The sequence below is a fragment of the Silurus aristotelis genome, assembly GCF_946808225.1.
Source record: "Silurus aristotelis genome assembly, chromosome: 4".
NCBI lineage: Eukaryota > Metazoa > Chordata > Actinopteri > Siluriformes > Siluridae > Silurus > Silurus aristotelis.
In genome coordinates, this window is record NC_139577.1 from 28,758,418 (window position 1) to 28,779,315 (window position 20,898).

Below are 20,898 nucleotides of genomic sequence, written 5' to 3' on the forward strand. Positions count from 1 at the left end.
TCGAATTTTTATTTGTATAGATAAAATATTATACATATATATTAGAAGTATAAATATTCTACTTATGTATTATATATTATACTAAATTTATTATGGGTATGGATTTAGTCGAGCGGCTTTTCAGCATTGTCAAGCAGCTGTTAGAAATCAGAAAAGCCCCACATTCCACCTCATGCTTTCCTGAACATATGACTCAGCATCATTGCACCCACTTTTTACCTCATACCTATTTGCAATTAGCTTTACTGTACTTACTGAATAATGTGCCTTAAGGTAAATAACTCAATAATAAGCGGAGATTTAAAATCAGATACCTGTTTGATCTGTGACCCTTATTTACAGTCGGTCTTTGAAAGACTTCGATTCCTCCCGACACTAGAAGGCGACGTTATTATTCGTTTATTATCTTAAGGCATATTTCATTAGCAATTACTATAGAACTGATAGGAAAGGTGAGTAGATAAACATCACACCGCCGTTGTTTATATCAGTTTATATCGGGAATATCGTCACACCGACACCAGGACGTGTATGAAAGGTATCCAGAGTTTAATGACTGCGTATATAGAGCTCCGTGATAACTATCAGACTGTTGCTTTATTTATCAGTACATGACAAATAATAACAATGTTGAAGGTCATACTGTTCTTGGTACAAACGAAACGAACATATCAGAAAGATACAATATACAAAGAAAGATGACCAGAAGAAGTCACACAAAATAGTTAAATTACTCCTGATAGAATAAACAAAAAGAGTCAACCACTAATCTTGTGGCTTTACAGATTCGAGTTGTCTTTCAGTGCAGACTAAATCGTCATTTCTAAGCGATTCTGACTACAAACTCACAGTAATTCCACCCCAATGAAGATTAGTAAATAAATCGAATTTAAATCGGATAGTTTTTTTTTTTTCAAAGCGTAAACACAAGCTTTAGTTTTGGAAGCGTCACATGTCATTGTGGGCGTTTTGCTGTTTTACACGTGAGGTTTGTGAACTCTCAGGTCTCTGGGCCTCTCTGGATCTGACCTTGAGGAATCAGAATGGACACCCGACACCATGAATGGTGTTAGTGAGCTGAGAGGGTTTCCTGGAGTAAAATAAACAATGTCGCTGAGCAAACAAACGCTCTTCAGCCTCAAAGGCAACGGGGACCAGATCGCGAGCGGCCTGCCTGCACTTTCTCTCGCTGTTTGAAGCCCCAAGTTTGAGGTTAATCTCTCCACCACAAAACATGTGTGCACTAACCCCTGAAGGGCCACTTCAGAACGCCAGCCTGTCACTCATTTAACACGATTTACATAAGCAGACACGGGCAGCCTATAAGAAATAAGGAACGAAGGAAGAGCGCTGGGTTAACACCAAGGAAGGAAGTGAACGGGTTTTAATGAGCGTAGATAATTGGACACACAGTCCCTAGAGCTCTGGATATCATAAAAGGCTGTAAGGTGCTTGAAGCCAGGTGGCAGCGGTCATGGCGTCTCGCAGACTCGCAGGAGCGGCAGAGGTGTGATTAGCCCATCTAGCGCTAACGAGCCGTCACACCTCAGGCTGCTTTAGTTCACTCTCTCAGCTCGTTAGCATCACTAAACAGCCACTTAACCCCAGAGGGGGCAGCAGAGACCTGTTTCCTTTCTTTTAAAGCCAGATCCAAACAATCTGGTCCCCCCGTCTCGTTAACGGAACCACCGTGTCAAATTAAATAAGGGGACTGGTTTGAAAAAAAAAAAGGAAACTGAGCCCTGGTTGATGAAAAACAGGTCTCGTGTTGATACAGGGTTGAGTCTGAATCAATATCCAAGCTGCATTCACAGCACAAGAGTGAAGCATGCCATGCCCATGCCCAGTACCTCTGTTTTTGCCAAAAAAACATGCCCACCCACGTAAGTTTCTAAAAAAAATTCCCACTGGGGGTTTATTTAGCCGAAACACTCAGCGATTTTCGAGTTTTAACTGATGTTTTTATGATTTATGAGTCACTGGGGAGGGTAAATGGGAATACCCGATACCATTGTTATTTAGCGCTAGGAAGTCTTCTTAAACCAGAGTGCCAAAAGATACGCCTGTAAAGTGTCTCCAAGCCGTCTCGGGCTAATGTGGCAGAAAGGCAAACGCACTGCTTCTCATTTGGCATTAGCGTGCAGCGCTGGGTGGCCTGTTTCCCTTACACGTCTAATTCGCAGTGTATTAGCGTAAACAAGTGGGACTTATTTATTGCAAACTTATGCTGAGATCCTCCACTTATCCCTTAATGATAGTGAGCTGTGGACCCTCGAGGGGACCAGCCCCCGCTCGTTTGTGAAGACGTTTCGAAAAGACGTTTAATCAGGAAGCCGAGCAAACCACCGGGATTGCAAATTTCCTCCTAGCACTCGTCCAGCACTTCAGCAAGCCTCCTCGGTCCTGAGGGCGATAAAAGACACTCTCAGCACCTCATCCGTCATAGACTACAGGCTTGCGTAAAGTTCCAGGACGCTGTAGGACTTGCGATATTTCGGCCAACTTTCCATCAGAATAACACTTCTGAGTCCTGGCGTCACCGTAAGACACTTAATAAGGTTCGGTACATCATACTGAGGCGCAAAGTGACAACGTGAAAAGCCGCGGAAGGGATCGGTCCTACTGTATGAATTTCAGTATATAATTTTATATATAATATAAAAACACTGGCCAGAAAACTGGTGCAAACCACAGGCCACACTTTGTCTCGCTTGCATAGACAATGTTATGACACTGGATCCAAAAGGAACCTCAATGGTAGTAATTGTAAGTTTCGAGAAGAGATCTGGATGTTTACCGAGCAAGGACCTCTCTTTTTTATCAACTTCATCAAAGCCACGACTGCCTCTTTTTTTTTTTTTTTTTACTGACCTGAGAGACTGCACCATGATACATTCACCAACAGTCCCTTTTTTTCTTTGTGATTTCTGATTTATGGCTGCATTGACCTCGGTCTTTTTTCTTTTTTTTTTCCATAGCGTGTCATGCTATGTTACATGACACAGCTTCTATTAACAATTTGAGTCTTTCCTATAGAAACACCCACCATTAATACTGAATATAATAGTCTCAGTCTTCAACAAGGTGTCTAGCGTTCATTCTAGAAATGTGTTTTATCGTAACAGTCACAAGTGAGAAATATAACATTTCATTTATTTGTTCTTTTCCGAGTCGGCAGTCAGGATCATCTGCGCCAATGTACAATCTTTAAATACTTAGAATGAGTATGTAAAGGAATTTCCTCAACAAAGCATTTTACAAATCCAAATCGAAACCGTGTCTCGTTCTAGAAATGCGGAAATACAGACTGTAAATTTACTGTACGATTCGAACTTTACCGCTGTAAATATAGAGTCTATTCAGTGCCAAAATACACCCTGTGAAAATTGCACACTGTGTTAGTTGATTATTTTTACAAACAAAATATAATAAATTAATATTTATTGGTAGCTATGATAAACTTTAGACTTCTGAGACCTTTTTTTTTTTATGCAACGATCTCTAATTATGACCTCCACAAATATGAGTGTTCTGGTAAATCAACAAGAATCCTATATGAAGAATTACAGAAACAGCATATGTATAACTCATTTTTTAAGCAGATTCGTTTTTTTTGTTGGCAGCCATGTTTTATTTTATTCTATCGGTAATTCTATTTTATTATTTAATTCTCTGTTTATTCTTCAGGTTTTTATTTATTCGTTTCTATTTTATTTTACGTCATGGACCGGCCAGGAGAAGCTTTTCACATTTCATGTCACATTTCAAATATTTCCATTTATATTGTTGTCAAGTCATAATATGATTATATTTTAATTTGTTTTGATTTGATTTGATTTAATTTGATTTAATTTGATTTAATTTAATTTGATTTATGTAAGTGCATACTGTACAATTTAATTGAACTTTGGAATTGTAATTAATCGATTTTTCTATTAGAAACATAGCATAGTATAGTATAATATAGTATAGTATTAGTATAGTATAGTATAGTATAGTATAGTATAGTATAGTATAGTAAATAAAATGTAATGGTATTATATAGTAAAATCCTAATTTTCACTGTATTTAAACCCCAAAAAACTTCCACAGTTCCACAGTACAGTGGAATATCATCATAATTGAACATTTTGGTTTTTTTTCTCAATTGTAAGAAAATGTTACAAAAATGTGTTTCCCACAGTTTATTCCAAAAAAGTGTACAGTACAGTGTACTGTATTGCACATGCCGAGGAAAAGTCCTGAGCACCTCACTGAGAAGAGCTGCACTGATTTAGAAACTCATCAGTATCTACAAAGATCTGAATCACACACATCTAGTTTTGGGAGAATGTTCTTCTCTTCCACTTAAACAAGCACTAAATCTACCCATTTGACACGTTTGATGTTCTGTTCTCTTCACTGTACTAATATTTGCACGAGATTCATAGTAAAAAGCTTTCCTGGTTTTATGATATGGTTCGATGAGTTTTTGCCTTCACGAGGATGTTGTTGTCTGATGCGAGATGTCACTGCCCTTCTGTAAGTCACGCCGGATCAGAGCTGCAAATGTAGACTTTTATTTGAATTCTTTATTCTTCATTTGATAGTAAATGAAGTAATTACAGATATTACTCTGTAATGTATTTATTTGTCAAAGATTTTTTGGTAGATTATAGGCATTAAAACATGAATTAGGAAATTTATGGAAAAAAGTGAAATCTTAGTTCGGTCATGTGACGGGAAAGAAGCAAGGGATGAAAGCAATCACCTGATTTAATCTCAGACCTGATTTAATCTCAGTTTTCATTTGCCTTATATAAATAAGGTACATTTCCCACATTGTCCCCCACCACCACACACACACACACACACACACACACACACACACACACACACACACTCAAAATCACATTTGGCTGATCATTCAAGAGTTACACCTGGATTTATAGGTGTTAGAGATATGTGTAACATCTGTCTAGTTACTATTACACACACACACACACACACACACACACACACACACACACACACTTTAAAATCACGGTAGATACACGTGAATCTAAATGACAGGTACAATATGCTGATGACGTCTGTGTAATTATACTGTTACGCGCACACACACACACACACACACACACACACACTTCAAAATCCCAGTTTAGACGCTGAAGTGTTGCAGTAACAGTGATAATGATAATAATAGTGAGAGTGGGTGTAGAAGCTGATTCCCGGGTCTCGGGTATAAAACCGAGAGACACCCAGGGTCTCCAGAGCGCGCGTGTCCTACCTGCTCGGGGACGTTGGCCTTCTTGGCGGGCGCGTGAGCGGCGGCGCTGTCCGGGTGCGCGGACGCGGCTGCGGCGGCGGCTGCTGCAGGGGCTGTTGCGGGCGTGGAAGTCTCACCGAGCGGCGAGGTTTTAATGGAGTTGTTGTTCTTGCTGTGTCCGGACGCTTTCACGCCCGCGGGGCTCCGCAGCAGCAGCAGCAGAAGCGCGAGCAAACAGCAGCAGCGCGAGCTCCGTGTCAGCGCCAGCATCCTCCCGGCTGCGTACCTGCGCGCAACTCTGTGTGTGAGCGAAGGAATTAATTAAAAACGCAAAAAAAAAAAAAAAAGAAAAAGAAAAGAAAAAATCCGTGCAATAATGTCCGTGAAAAGAAAAGAAAAAGCTGATATATACAAAAATAAATATTATTTTTAATTTATTTTAGATTTAATGCTCTTTAAAATATTTATGCAATCATCATATTGTAGCTATTGCAATATGACCTGTCTTTATCACTATTTCTCTTTCTTTCTTTCTATTTCTCCCTCTTTCTTTCTTTCTTTCTCTCTCTCTCTCTCTCTCTCGGTTAATCCGTGCGCGTGTACCGGTGTACCGTCTCTAGGATGGGGTCCGCGCGCTTATATAGCGCTCTGTCTCTCCGCCCATCCATTAGAGTAGTGATGGAGGCTGGTGCAAGAAGAGGATGTGCATGTAGGAGGATGTACACTGAGACATGTGCATGTACTGTATATAATATGATACATGTAATATGAATAATATAATATAATATAATATAATATAATATAATATAATATAATATAATATAATATAATATAATATAATAATAACAATAATAATTAAAATATATAATGAATTTGACTTGTATAGTGCTTTCGATTGTCCAAAGCAGCTTTACAGGGATAAATCTGCAACAGTGTCAACAATTCTGTGTTTTTCTGTCAATATAGGGTGCTATGTGTACATTAATGAGGAAAAGAAATGAACCTAAATGATTTTAGCAAATGGCTGCAAGATAAAAAAGAGTGAAAAATTTAAGGGGGTCTGAATACTTTCCGTACCCACTGTATATTCATGCAAAGAGTATTCTCCAATTGAAGCGAACTGCACACATAGTTAGGGTGCAGGGATGAATCAGGCAAATCCGAGCTAAAGAAAAGTCAGGATCGATTGTCACTATTTTTGTAATAATAAATAAAACCTACAAAATCTTATAAAACAATATGTGTGTTTTGCCTCAGAGAGAATTTCTGTCCTATTTTTGAACAAGTATAAAGACCTGGAAATTGAGATTGGGAAACCAAAAAAAGGATAAGAAACGACTCAAAAATTAGGCAGATACAAATACACAGCAAATATAATAATAACAATAATATTAATAATAATAATAATGATAATTTGTATTATTATTATTAATATTATTATCTGTTAATATAGCTCCTTTATATATAAAACACTCAGGGTTTCTGTGCATGTGCAATAAAGTCTGATAAGAAGAAGAAAGTGAAATATTTAAGAAGAAATATACATTTGACATTGAGGCGAGAACAACATGCAGTCGTCAAGGTCTTGGTGGAAAAATGTCAGTCCGGTCTTGTGCACCACCGGCTGACCAGTTTTGGTGAGTCTGAGCAGGGGTGTACAGCTACAACGGCGCACAGATAAGGCGAGGAAAAGCCCCGTGGCACTTTTTCGAGCATGAATTTTGTGTTTGTGAAATGGAGCCACAGCGCTGTTGTAAAAGTATATGTGTAATGGTTGCTAAATTTTTAATATAAGCAGCTGAATATTTAAGATGAGGGAATTAGATTTGAAATGTTAAAAGAGGTTGTATCAAAGTATCAATCAGATTTTCAGAGTTCAGATACCTCATATAGGGTCAAAGCAGAAAAAAATGCGACCTAGATTGCATACATTTATAAGTCTAAAAGTCAATCATGTGGCTACAGTGCTATGCATAAAATCATAGATATTTAGCTCAAACCTCAGAATGAGGGAGGAAACATGTTATCAGTGGTGGTATATCCTGGGAAATTCATGCAGGTCTAAAAAGAATGAATGAAAAAGAGAAAAAAAACAAAAAGCGTTTGTGTGAGCGGAAACGTCTCGGTAATGAGAGAGGTCAGATGTGAACGGTCAGCGTAGGTCAGGCCATCAGAAAGGATCGAGTAACTCAAACGAGCACTCTTTCCAAACTCAATTCATTTTTACTTACTGTAAATAGCACTCTAAACAATATACATTATCACAAAGCAACTTCATAGATATTTAGATCTAAAAACTACATGTTAATTGACATTTCTTTAAAAAATGTTGCAAAGAAAAATTGAACATATAACCCAGATATGATTCATTATGAGAGTCGTTACTCTTTTATATTGGCGTATGAGCTGTTTACAGCTGGTACGTTTCCGGGATTAGTTTCATTCACTTTCACAACCTCATATATCACCTGTGGGTGCAATTAATTGAATCTTTACACAAAAGCAAACATAACCAACCATCTACAGGTAAAGCTGCACGTACACACATTCGTCTTAATACCTTAAAACCTTCCATTGTCATCATTAAAAATGTCCCTAATTATTATGAATAAATACATAAGATGAGAACTCCACACCTAGACCTATTCATGGCATTTGGTACACGCCCTTATCCAGATGCACTTTCAGTTAGCACATGTATACAACTGAGCAGTTGAGAGTTTAGAGCCTTTTTTAAGTTCCTAGAAGTGACAGCTTGGTGGTGCTCATCCAATTGTTAAGCTGTTGTTCTAATCCTTAACTATGGTAACCTTTTTATTTGGAATTTGAATGGAATAGCCTTTATTTGTCACATATACATTAGAGCACAGTGAAATTTGTTCTTTGCATATCCTAGCTTGCTGGTGCCCCTGGAGCACAGAGGGTTAAGGGCCTTGCTCAAGGGCCCAAAATGGCAGCTTGGCAATCCCGGGGCTTGAACCCCAGACGTTCCGATCAGTAACCAGCGACTTAACCACTGAACTACCACAATAAATTACTAAGAATGAAAGGAGAGTTTCCAGTTCCATAGCTTTATTTATAATATGTAAGACATGTCTAGCCAGGCTGTTATGTGTGTTAGAGGACAATGTGTTAGCATTAATTCACTTTAAATATGTAGTTTGTATTTAGTGCAACGAAATAAGATCACTGAAGGACTGAGTTACAAAGTTTTGCTGCAATTATATTTACATTTATGGCCTTTGGCAGACACCCTTATCCCAAGTGACTTAAAATGATCTTATTTACACAAACGAGCAGTTGATCGCTGATAGCACACTTGCCCAGCAGTAGCAGCTTATCAGGACTAATCAGAAATCTATTATCTTATCCTAATAAGTTACCATTTCCCTTCACTAGGATTGCTATAAAAGCATAAGCAATTCCATTTCAACTGTATAGGACATTGTTTCAAAGCAATAAATAGATTACAAATATACATTTCGGTGTCATTTGTACATTTGTCAGACGCTTTTATACAACTGAGCAGTTGAGGGTTTTTCTCAGGGGCCCAGCAGCTTAGTGGGGCTGGGATTTAAACTCAAGATCTTCTAAATAGAAGTCCAACATCTTGTCCACTGAGCTATAAATAAGTCATAAATAAATCCCTATAAGTTCATCCGTAATGAGCAAGTCGCATCAGTGGCAAGGAAAAAACGTTTTGAAGAAAAAACTTTGAAGGGAAAATTAAAAGGGGAACTCTGAAGGACACCGACTGTCCATTCGTTACAGTTTTATCATTCTTGAGGTTATTATCTGTTCACTGTTCCTGTGGAACCATCCTCAGCTCTCCAATCGAAGACAACTCCATCCAGTGGTCCATCAGGATGAATCAGGCAGGCCCAGAAAGAAGAAAGGGACTTAAATTCTTTCGGCTTCTCCCATTAGGGGTCGCCACAGCGGACCATCCGCATGTTTGATTTGGCACATGTTTTTTACGCTGGATGCCCTTCCTAACGCCACCCTCCCCATTTATCAGGGCTTGGGACCGCCACTAAGAGTGGCTGGGGTTGGTTCCCTGACCGGGGATCGAACCCGGGCCGCAGCGGTGAGAGCGCCGCATCCTAACCACTAGACCACTAGGGGACTATAAGAAAGGGACTTAAATAAGTATCTATATAGAGATTTTAATTGTTATGCCGTTGAATAGACTCATCACGTAATTATAGGTAATACGTTTACACACGGTCAAAATAGCAGCTCTGCAGTAAGATCTTAATAAGGAAGCCAGAGGCGACAGTGGCGAAGCAAAAACCTCCTGACAAGAAGACAAGCAAACCTTGAGAGAATCCAGACTTTAAATGGAACCCGTCTTCTTCTGAGTGACACCGAATAGCTCTGATCATTACAGTCGACAGATAGAGAAGAGTCAAGACAAACACTACGAAATGTGTTGAAAGGATGTTCATTGTAAGCAGATTGCGAATCCTGGGATGAGCACAAAAGAGTGTTTATGATTACACCAGCAGCTCTTACAAATCTGTAGTCTACAGGTGTGCCAAAGCAGGAAACCACCCCTCCTTACATACACACACACACACACACACACACACACACACACACACACACACGAGCACATGAATATTCTGCTGTTTTAAAGTTGATGTGATGGTTTTGGAAACTAAGCCAGACTTCCAAACTGTGATTACGATTTGGCGCACAGAGGTATACAAAAAGGAAAGTGACCTTCATTCTTCCTTAACATGGAATAACAATCAGACATCCAATCCTTTAAAAGGACACCGTTTGTTTTTTTGTTTTTTTAAATATAGCCAAACTGAGGGGAGGGGGGGTGGGGGCGGTGGAGGGGTAACGCTACCCTAGTGACAATTTCATTGTGACATTTCTGTGGTTTTTCGATGAAAAGCACATTAAAGTCAAACAGCAAACAAAAAGCCTCAAATATGACTGTCTAATATGAATGCGATTTGCCCCATATATTTGGAGCCGGCGAGCAGCTGTTGTTTAAAGGCAGAATTACTGAAGGAAACAGTGGAAAAGCTTCTGGGGAACGGCGGAAAATGACAGAGCTCTGAGGAAAGAAAGGTTTTGCAGATGTTCATTACAAACAACTGCCATGCAAAATCAACTTCAGAGTAGTTCGGGGTGGGGGTTTAATAATAACAAGAAACAGTCGAAACTTTTATTACTGGAGATGAAGATGTGTACGAACTGTTCTTTTTTTTTTACTCAAACTCAGGAGATTGTCAAGAAAGTCGTGACAGCTGCATGGGTTTGAAATAAACGTGTGCTGTAAATAGTTGTTGGATGACTCTTTTGTTCTACTGATGTGTGGTGACTTGAGAGTTGTGGTTGAAGCTGGTGAGGAAAACTACACGGGATCTAGGCCGCTTGGTACAGTGTAGCTGAGCTCTTCTTTTTTGTGGGCCTCTGGTTGGTCAGCAGGAAAGTTTGGAAATTGGGCTGAAAGCACTGTGAGATTCGTTCAGTTTCCCCGGCGTTCGTAAGACAATGGACCTTCGAGCGATCTCGATGCAATGTTTATGTTCTCGCGTCTAAACAATAAAAAGCCCACGCGAGTTCCAGTTTGGGCAAACTATAAAGCAATAACGAGAGACATATTCACATCAAAGATCACTTCCTTTTGCTCTGAAGCCACTTCCAGAGTCAATAATAGTTTCCCTAATGATAAAAATATAAAAAAAATAACTGTGAGCGTTGAAGTGCACTCCCACACCTGCTTATCTATCCGATATACACGGCTGATGTCAGCGCGGTATAACGCCTTTAATCTTATTACTTTAATTACAGTCATTTATCAAATTCTCTCCTGTCCTTTGCGTTGAAAAAACCCCAACAATGACATGATCCATCTTGTGTCATCTAATATTTTGCTTAAAACAAACATCATCATAGGTCAGCATTTGCATAGTTCCCGCTATCTATAAGAACAACTATGGAGCAGACTAGTGGAGCAGGCAGCCGTGTGAAGCACTAAACAAACAAACACCATGTGTCCCATCTGTACTCGTCAGTTGGAAAGTGAGACGCTGTGGACTTACACGGTCGCCTGCGGGCCGAGATTACGCATGCTTTCAAGCCTGTTTAAAGCCTCTGCTGCACATTGAAAAGCCGAGAACTCGGTTAAGTAATTGTGGTCACCGTCTTTGATGTAGTCCGTGTTGTTGTAAATCTTCTCACCCCGGCAGACCGAGCTGGTTCTTGTTAACGGATCACACAGTTCGACAGCAACTTTCTCCCAAAAAAAACGTGTCGGACAAATATTGGTGACTGTTAGCGTCTATATGTGTGTCCTGATGATAGAGACCCGGGGCTCACCACAGCTGAGTCGAAATACACTGTTCAGGCATAACATTATGGCATTATAACATTATGATCGGTGAAGTGAATAACACTGATTATCTCTTCATCGTGGCACCTGTTAGTGTCTAGGATTTGTCAGGCAGCATGTGAATATTTTGTCCTCAAAGTTGGCGTGTTCGAAGCAGGAAAAATGGGCAAGCGCAAGGATTAGTGCGAGTTTGACGAGAGCCGAATTGTGACATCTAGACGACTGGGACAGAGCATCTCCAAAACTGCAGCTCTTGTGGGATGTTCTGCACTGGTCAGTGAACATCAAAAGTGGTCCAAGGAAGGAACAGTGGTGAACCGGCGACAGGGTCATGGGCGACCAATAATGCATGTGTGCGCGAAGTCTGACCATTGCGTTCCGATCCAGTAGCTCAAATTGCTGAAGAAGTTAATGCTGGTAATGTGCGATTGGTTAGGACTGTTTTAGCAGCAAAAGGGGACCAACACTTAGGCAGGTGGACATCATTTTATGCCTGATCACTGTATATCCTAAGACACACAAGTACAGGAAGAAGCGATCAGACACATCCACTTCTTGTGCACTGGTGATTAATTAGTAACAATTCTGGAATTGAGAATCCACCTAATACTGTGCTTATTAACACATACTCATAAACATGACATACTCTGATAGGAGCGTGGTGATACCATGTGTCAAAATATCAAGAAGTGGAACTTCATCATCAATATAATAGAAATAATCTGATTCTAAAGATCTGAGGTTCATTGCTAGTCAATAATGCTGAAGCAGACATTAGCTAGGTGAGGGAAAATTGTCTACAAACAATGCTATGTATTGAAAAAAAAAAAAAGGTTTTATCCAATACATTGTTCTTGATAATCAGCTAATGAGCTCATGCGCTCCAAAAAATCAACTAGCTAACAATATGTGTAGTATGTAAAGTGAATAAATTGCATTTTCATGGCCACTACATGAAACAAGGAAAACAAAAATATAGAAATGAAATGCTCTAACTACTCTAATTACTAACTACGAAGGTTGCTCATTTGTGTACTCGTACTGGAATCAAGAAATACCAAAAACATGTACTTTGTTGAAAAAAAATCCTCATGACTTCATCTGACATCTAAGTACACCCGACAGCCCATATAGCTCATGCAAACATGTCAGGAATTTAAAAAAGTAACTTCATTCCAATTTCATAGGAATTAACCAGTAGAACAAGCTAAGACCACTAACTCCACCGCAATCCTATCGTTCAATTCACAGCCATGTTACAGAAAGAAAAATGTATAGTAGGTTAAAGGAAGTGATTCAGAAAGTGACTTTTTTAAAGGTATGTCCCCCTCCCCAAATTTCTTTCCTTCCTTCTAACACACTCACACTCCCTTCATCTCGTGAAGTCAGTTTTAGTCACGGGTTGACGCTTGGTGGTCCGTCGCTGTGAACACACCCATCACTGACTTTGATGTGAATCGAAGAGCACACGCTGTTCGAAATACAACTTTCCCTTTTTATCCCCCTCCCCGCCCGATTTCTGTGGGCCGACATGTGCGATCCATTTCCAGCCATATGAAGCAGGTGATTTGACACGTGTATCGCAGCAGGCCACAAGATCAAGACAGGAGGACTCAGGAAACGGGCTGAGGCATCCGCTGAATTCACAGGACTTCGCCCAGAAATCAGGTTATGGTTCTGATTAAGCAGACTGGTTCAATTCCAATGTTGATGACCAGTCCTCTAATTTATTTTCCACAAAAGAGAGAAAACAGACTTGTGGGTAAAAACGTTCACTTGACTTGAGCAACTCGTTTTTTTCCATAAAAGTCCTGATAAGAATCAATGGCATTTAGATACGGGCAAATGCAAAAGAGCATTGTTTTAACTCTTGCCAAGCTTAAAATAATAGCCGAAATTTGGGGAGTTATTTGCAATTCATAAACAAAAGCATACATGTTTCAAAGAGAAGGTTAGTGCTGTATGATTCACATTTCCTCCTAAACCATTTCCTCCATGAAATATTTTCCCTATGTTTATTTCTCCTAAGATACAAAAAAATAATCCAACACCAGGCAGTCGTAATGAATCCTGAGAATGTTAATGTCGAGCACAAAAGCACACCAAAACAGCCACAAATTGCAAGCCATAACCAATCCCAAATGCATATCTGAAGCCGTGTTGTAGCGTACAGGGACAAAGTGTCACCCTCGGCTTTTATAAACTATGCCTTTGACATGCCTTTGGACTTAGGAAGTGTGGATGAAAAGACCATTGTTCTTTTGACATGCCAGAAACTACATACGTACGTGTCTATCCGATCTGGGGCACATCCATTGTGGCTTGTCATTGTTAAGGCGTTAATTTGAATACGCCAGCTGGCTTACGAGGTTCTGTCTCTTCTCTATTCATTGTAGTACAGAGACTGGACTGGGAGCAGAAGATGGTCAGAGAAAAGGCCCAGCACCTTATGGCCTCATGGTTAATTAGTCTTGCCCTCTTATTTGCCTAAAAGATGGATCACGTATAAGTCAAGCTGCGGTTAAGGCATGAATGCCCCGAGTGACAAACCTTCTGAATGACTCAGATTATCCATGCGATAACACTGACCTCTTTCGAGACAAGCGATGACCACATGAAAGAAGGCTTAGGGCCATCAAAGATCCCTGAAGGCGTTGTCTCGACCCAGACTCACACTGCTGGATGGATCTAGTCTTTGTGACTGCACCTCCCATTCACTAGACATTAGGGTGGGTGTTGAACATCTATTCATCATGGTGCAATCAGCTTTCTGAGGTCCCTTATCCACAAGGTGCGGTTTTTCCACAGTCTAGCAGTCAGTCATCCTTGAAATATGTTTTATTTTCCGCACACATTGTAGCATCATTTGAGAGTAATTACAGCCAAAAGATCACTAAAACTTTACCTAGAATTATTTTTAGAATGATTGTAATGGAATGAAGAACTGTAGCCAACCATTTTTGCATCTCCTGGTGCATGACATCACAGTCCATTTCAATGGTGTATATATATATATATATATACACACCATAATTTCCAGACTATAAAGCGCACCCATATATAAGCCGCACCCACAGAATTTTACAAATATTTTTATTGCAGGTGTCTACACAAATGAACTTTACACAGGCTTTAACAAAAGACACGGGTAAAATATGTTGCGCTTCCTTTAGGAGCATAGCGGTCTTTTGGGAATAGCCTGCCACTGCATTTTCTCCGGGTATTACTGCGTGTGTGCAAGACTGAGGATTATGTCCTTATGCTCATTTCTAAGTTTCTTTGACTAACCCATAACGCTGTTGCCAAGAAAAATAAAAAGCACGAGTTTTGGAAACCTGTCTGTGCTTATATGATTTCTGTTGTAACTGGAGTTAGTGAGTTTTCCCTTTACCCAGACTCAACACGCTACAACGGCTTGTATCTAAACAGTAGCCTACCAAGAAATCATTGTTCACTCTCTTCCTCCTTCCTTTCACAACTAGTTCATCTTTTGGCATCATCGTGCGTTTAAAAAAAAAATTTTTTTTTAGAAGACTTATATCAAAAATCCTGATTCTTATTTCTTCTTGTTTTCATCTTATTTTCTTGTTTATTGTGTCCCACAAGATCCCAGGTCAGAAAAGAGCACTCTCTAATGGTTAGGTCTTTAAAATGTCATCCGTCCATTCTGATTAATGCATTCACATTCTATTATATCCCTACATTAAGGTTTTCTACTGAATTTACATTTGCTCATACGAGGTGGTATCCAACACCATAGTGTTTACACACTATCACCTTTAAAACAGCCCCCTTGCACAGCAATACAGCGCTCCCAGCGTTCCTGCCACTTCTGGAATGTGTCCTGGAAGTCTTCTTCTCGAAACGTGTCAAGCACCTTCTGCGATTCGCTCTGGATCTCCGCAATGGTGTCAAAACGGCAACCTTTGACCATATGTTAAACGTAGGCCGTGTCAAACATTTTTGTGGCAGATTTGCTCAGTTTCATTGCAGAGTTTCACGTTTGCTCTTTGTTCAAACTTGCTCTCCACAATGAAATCGCAGACATGGTAACGCACATGGTCGGAATAGCACCGGTTAGCACCATCGCGAATGTAGCTTTTGTGCTTGATCTTTGAGGTCAGGAACAAAAGAAAAATGAACTACTGAAACTTTAGCAGATTCTGCACTCTTGCCATAATAAATAGGGGAATTGGTTGCTCAGTCATTAAAATGTTGGACTTATGATTGAAAGGTTATGAGTTCAAATCCCAACACCACCAAGCTACTACAGATGTTTAAATAAGGTAAGTTGCTCTGGATTACCATTGACCACATGCCATAAATGTAAATAAAGTTTTATTTAGGGGTTCTTAAGATAGTTAAAATGTATTACCTTCTTAAAGATGTACCTCTTCAGCATAATCATTTGTAAGGTTTACCCCACATACTTCATGACTTTTCCAATTGGTTCCACAACTCTACCTGACTGTATAAGACTTTCAAAAGGACATTACTCATAATCACACACTCCAGTGATTACATTTCTCATTCTTTAGTGTTTGTTTGTACAGTGAATAAATATAAAGGCAATTGTGGTGAAATTATGTAAAAAGTACAAGTAAATATTTAATGGTATGGCGGTGAAAAATGTGCAGATACTGCTGTAAAATAACAACAAGTAGAAGGTTATAAGGCTATGGCAGGGGAAAAATGTGCAAAAGCTGAATAAACAAGTCCAATAAATATATGCATACGTAAATGTGAAATATTAAGCAGAATGTACAGTAAGGTATATATATATATATATAGATACACATGAATAAAATAGTAGTACAGATGTATGTAAGGCACAATATGTGTAGAGAATGAGGGGCATAAAAATTACAATATGAAAGGTGAAAGGGCTCCTCTAAATTCCCTCTAGGTATCCCATTTTGGGTGTATTCCTGTCTCATGATAAATCTTCCCACGATCCACTGTGATCCTGACTAAGATAAAGAGCTTACCTTTTCCCTAATAAACCTCTACATGCATCTCAACATGTACAGCTTTGTAATACATACCGGTCTGACAGGCTGTTTGATTTACGTTTAACTTCTTTCTTGCTTTCATGATAAATGTGATCTTTACATGAAATACACCTGCCAAGAAAGGATGTACGAGTGTCATTTTTTTTTTTTTTACTGTGAGGGTATCCGTTGAAATTGTTGATAGGGTTTGACAGTCATGGGGTTTTAATGAGAGACAGGCCTATAGGACGGATGAAATTTTTAGCAAATTAATGTTCACACATCAGCATTCGCATCCATTTATAAAGCCCTGTGCCTTTCCAGATGTTTGCACTTGAGCAATGCCTCACATTTATTAAACATTTGGCCTTGGTATCTGGTCACTGATTTTGTTTTATCTCCTCGGGAATGGAGAAGAGCATCAGTGGGTTTGTTTGCAATCGCTCACGCTGCTACTCACTACTTGATGACAAGGAGCAGTTTAAACGGTTCCAGTTGTGTTAAAATTTAGCTTGGAGGGATTTTAACCACAAGCAGGCTATACACTCTTCTTTCAAGGAATAAACGACTCTTTCGATTAGGTTAAGGGTTCTTTGGGTCTGGATGGTACCACTTCCACATACTCATTTGTAGGGTTCCAAAGAAGAAGAAGAAGAAGAAGAAGAGAAGAAGAAGAAGAAGTGGCCCTTATGACAAAATGGATTAAATTCATTTTCCAACAATTCAAATTTTCCAACAATTTTCCAATACCCCATAATGTTTATTGGAAGAAGTTTGTTTAAAATCTTTGCAAATGTATTAAAAATAAAAAAACAAAAAAAATCACATGTACAGAAGTATTTACAGCCACAGCCATGACACTCAAAATTGAGCTCAGGTGCATCCTGTTTCCACTCCATCATCCTTGAGATGTTTCTACAACTTCATTGGAGTCCACCTGTGGTCAATTCAGGTGGACTTCAATCAATTCTCCGATAGAACATCTTTGGAGAGATCTGAAAATGGCTGAGCTTGAGAGGTTCTGCAAAGAAGAATGGGAGAAACTTCTCAAAAATAGGTGCACCAAGCATGTAGAATCAAACTTAAAAAGACTTGAGGTGATTTCTTTTTTTTATTTCTTTTATTTTTTTTATAAATTTGCAAAGATTTCAAACAAACTTCATTCATGTTGTCATTATGGGGTGTTGTTTGTAGAATATTTAGGAAAATAATGCATTTAATCCATTTTGGAATGAGGCTGTAACATAACAAAATGTGGAAAAAGTGAAGTCCTGTGAAAACTTTCCGGCTGCACTCTATATAGCTGATTTGCAGGCACCAACACCATATTTGGCAGATGAACATAACACGAGGTGATATCAAAAAGGTTTGAGACTAGTTTTGTAACCTGCCAACAGATGGCAGCACGAGGCTGCACGCACAGTCACAGGGAGCACAGACCTTCCTAAGGCAGTGTGCCATCCTGTGTACTTTGCGAACTGTGCAACCGGTGCTGTTCTGACCACGTGCGTTACCACATCTGTGATTTCATTAGGACAGCAAGTTAGAACACCCTGTCACCTAACTCTCCTCACACGTGAGTTTTCCGCCGGAAAAACAACACGATCTCACTTCCGCACCCACCCTGATTCCGCACCCACCCAGATTTGGCTCATGCTAACTTCGCCTTCTTCCCGAAGATGAAGATCCGGCTCAAAGGTCACTGTTTTGACACCATTGCAGAGATCCAGCACGAATCGTATGAGGAAGATGCTCGACAATCCAGGACATATTATAGAAGAGGAAGGAACACTGGGAGCACTGTGTTGCTGTGCAAGGGGATTATTTTAAAGGTGATAGGGTGTAAACGTAAATAGATAAAAAAGTACTTTCTTGTAAACAGAGCCAGTCTCTTTTTGATTCCACCTCATACGCTGGTTTATTAGTGTACTAATATTTGACTAACGCTTTTATAATAGTGGAAAATTCCTACAAAATTATAAAGGGTATACATTACCAGCCTCTGGGGCATTTTTAAATAGTCCTATGTACAGTAATATTCATAGTTTAGTTACAACATTGTATTGATTCGAATAATGATTTACACATTTATTCACATCATAAAAAAATCATAGCTTAACCCCAACCTCAAGCTGTTTGAAAAACTTGGAACAATTTGTATTCAGCCAGCACCCATATGCAGCTGGATGACAAATCAAACCAAACAGATTTACGAGCGTGACGTTAGAAAAATGAGCAGGCTGACGGTCGATCCGTTCAAACCCACAATAAGGCTCGTGTTCAGTTTAATACCACAGGAATATTTTTTAATTCGATATGTATATTTATTTTTTATTCATAATTTATCCAGTTTGGATTGAATTTGAGTGTGCGGGAAATACAATATTTTTTTAACAAATATTACAGTCTACAATTTGGGTTAACCATACAGATATCTTCATAATGGAAATGATTTCCACACATTATTATTATCAGAGTTTTTGGGATAATTTTTTAACCATTGTCCCTGGACTATGGAAAGCATCAACATTTATTTATTTTGAGATCTTAAGTACATCTTTAACGCACCACAAACAATGGATTAGCATTACTTTATTCGACATATTAGACATATTTCGGTTTACATTTAAACATACTCAAAATGCGTAGAATTTGACAAACACAAAAAATAAGGGATTAAGTTGTTATTGCTTGATAATTACTATTATTATTGGTGATTCATGCATAAGTACGAGGTTAAAAAGTATTGTAAATACCCTTCTAAGGATTAGTATCTGTATTCAGCTATTATTATGACAATATTAGTTATGATTATTAATAATAATAATACCTACTAACCATTAGCTAGAATTGAGAACATTTAAATTCTGTGAAAATCTTTGATTATTTTTTTTTTTTAATCTTTTTTCATCTCCCACTAAAGTCTACAATGATCTTGCTCAATCCCTGCACAGATCAGGTACTCCTTTGTTCATTCCTGGCTAAGCGGTTGCAGTGACATCATTATTTTTATGTGATCACTCACTGTCAAAGCTAACGCACCGCACTGGATTGAATGGCCACCACACAATGCTTCATTGTCCCCGAAGCTGTGATTTAGACACAGTGGGAAAAGCGCAGAGTGAGAGCCCCGTATAGTGATTTCCAGTGTCGGTTTCAATCACCATCCCTATGCCTACTTGAAACCTCAAGACAATGGGAACACTTCACAGATGAAATGTATAAAGCAGATAGACTGCAAAGAAAAGCAGTTCTAAAGGTGGAAAAAACACCTCGTGGGTCTCCAAACCGTGGCAAAGAGAGATCACCCATCTCAGACACTGGGTCAGAAGTTCACCGATTGTATTCTCTGTGATGAGAGCCATTAACAGATGCCTCGGGCTACATGTTGTTCAGGGCTGGAGAAAGAAGCGTGAGCTACCGCCAGCTCCTGCAAGGTGTTGACATGCTGTTTAGGTGATAGCTGATTCCAAAACGACCTCTGGGTATTACTGGGTAAACTGGGAATACATTTCATATGCACCATATTTCGACACATCGTAGACATTAGGTGTTAGCAAGAACCATCCCGCCGTAGTGTTCCTTGACCTTCTTTAATCAGGTCAGGCACGAGGCTCTGCTGGACCGCTTGCTGAAGCTCAGAATAGTTGAGGCTTTGAACGGCTGGAAACATATGCAACCTGCCGTACACTAACCTATCACAGCGGCATTAGTTACACGCCGAGACACTAGCGTCTCGATGAGTAAGCATGCATTCATGAGGAAAGAAATCTTTTAACAGACAGTAAAACAATTCTCACAGAACTTGGCAAGAGGTACACGTGATGGAATCTAGCGCTGCTAAAGGGTGGATTTGTGTATGCAGTGCATTCAGTGAATAATAGATAAAAAAGATAATAAAATAAACAAAACAAAAGGGCTGAATAACACCCTTCCACAGGAAACAAAGCAAAAGTGACACCTTTTTGAAAGTCTCGACACAGACATTAAAAGCAACTTTTCCAGAAACAGGTCTGGTTTGACGTAGATGAAAATCCCATTACAATTTTCTTTGGAAAGTCCATGAAAGTGTGGGACTAGGCTTCATCTTCATCCAGGAAATGTGCTTCGTAGATTCAGATGTGATACCACATGCTTGGTGCACCTGTAACCAAATGTTACATAAGCTAATCGAAGTCTCTGGAAATAATGTAATTATTTGGACTGCACACAGTCATAAGTATGAAGTATTGATACCTTGGAAAAATCTGCGTTTGTCGCCAAGAACGCCAAAGCACATTGGAAATGCAATATCACCTATTCCATCT

General features: G+C 39.3%; 1 protein-coding gene across 1 annotated transcript in view; it reads right to left on the minus strand.

Annotated features, from left to right (window-relative positions):
- The window catches only part of dkk2 (dickkopf WNT signaling pathway inhibitor 2), a 14,197-nt gene extending 8,337 nt beyond the window's left edge, over positions 1-5,860 (minus strand). Inside the window, exon 1 of the mRNA XM_083539610.1 lies at positions 5,270-5,860. Within this exon, the coding sequence (XP_083395736.1) occupies positions 5,270-5,518 (249 nt within the window). The 5' untranslated portion in view covers positions 5,519-5,860. The remainder of the gene's footprint in view (positions 1-5,269) is intronic.
- Between the last annotated feature and the right edge of the window lie 15,038 nt (positions 5,861-20,898).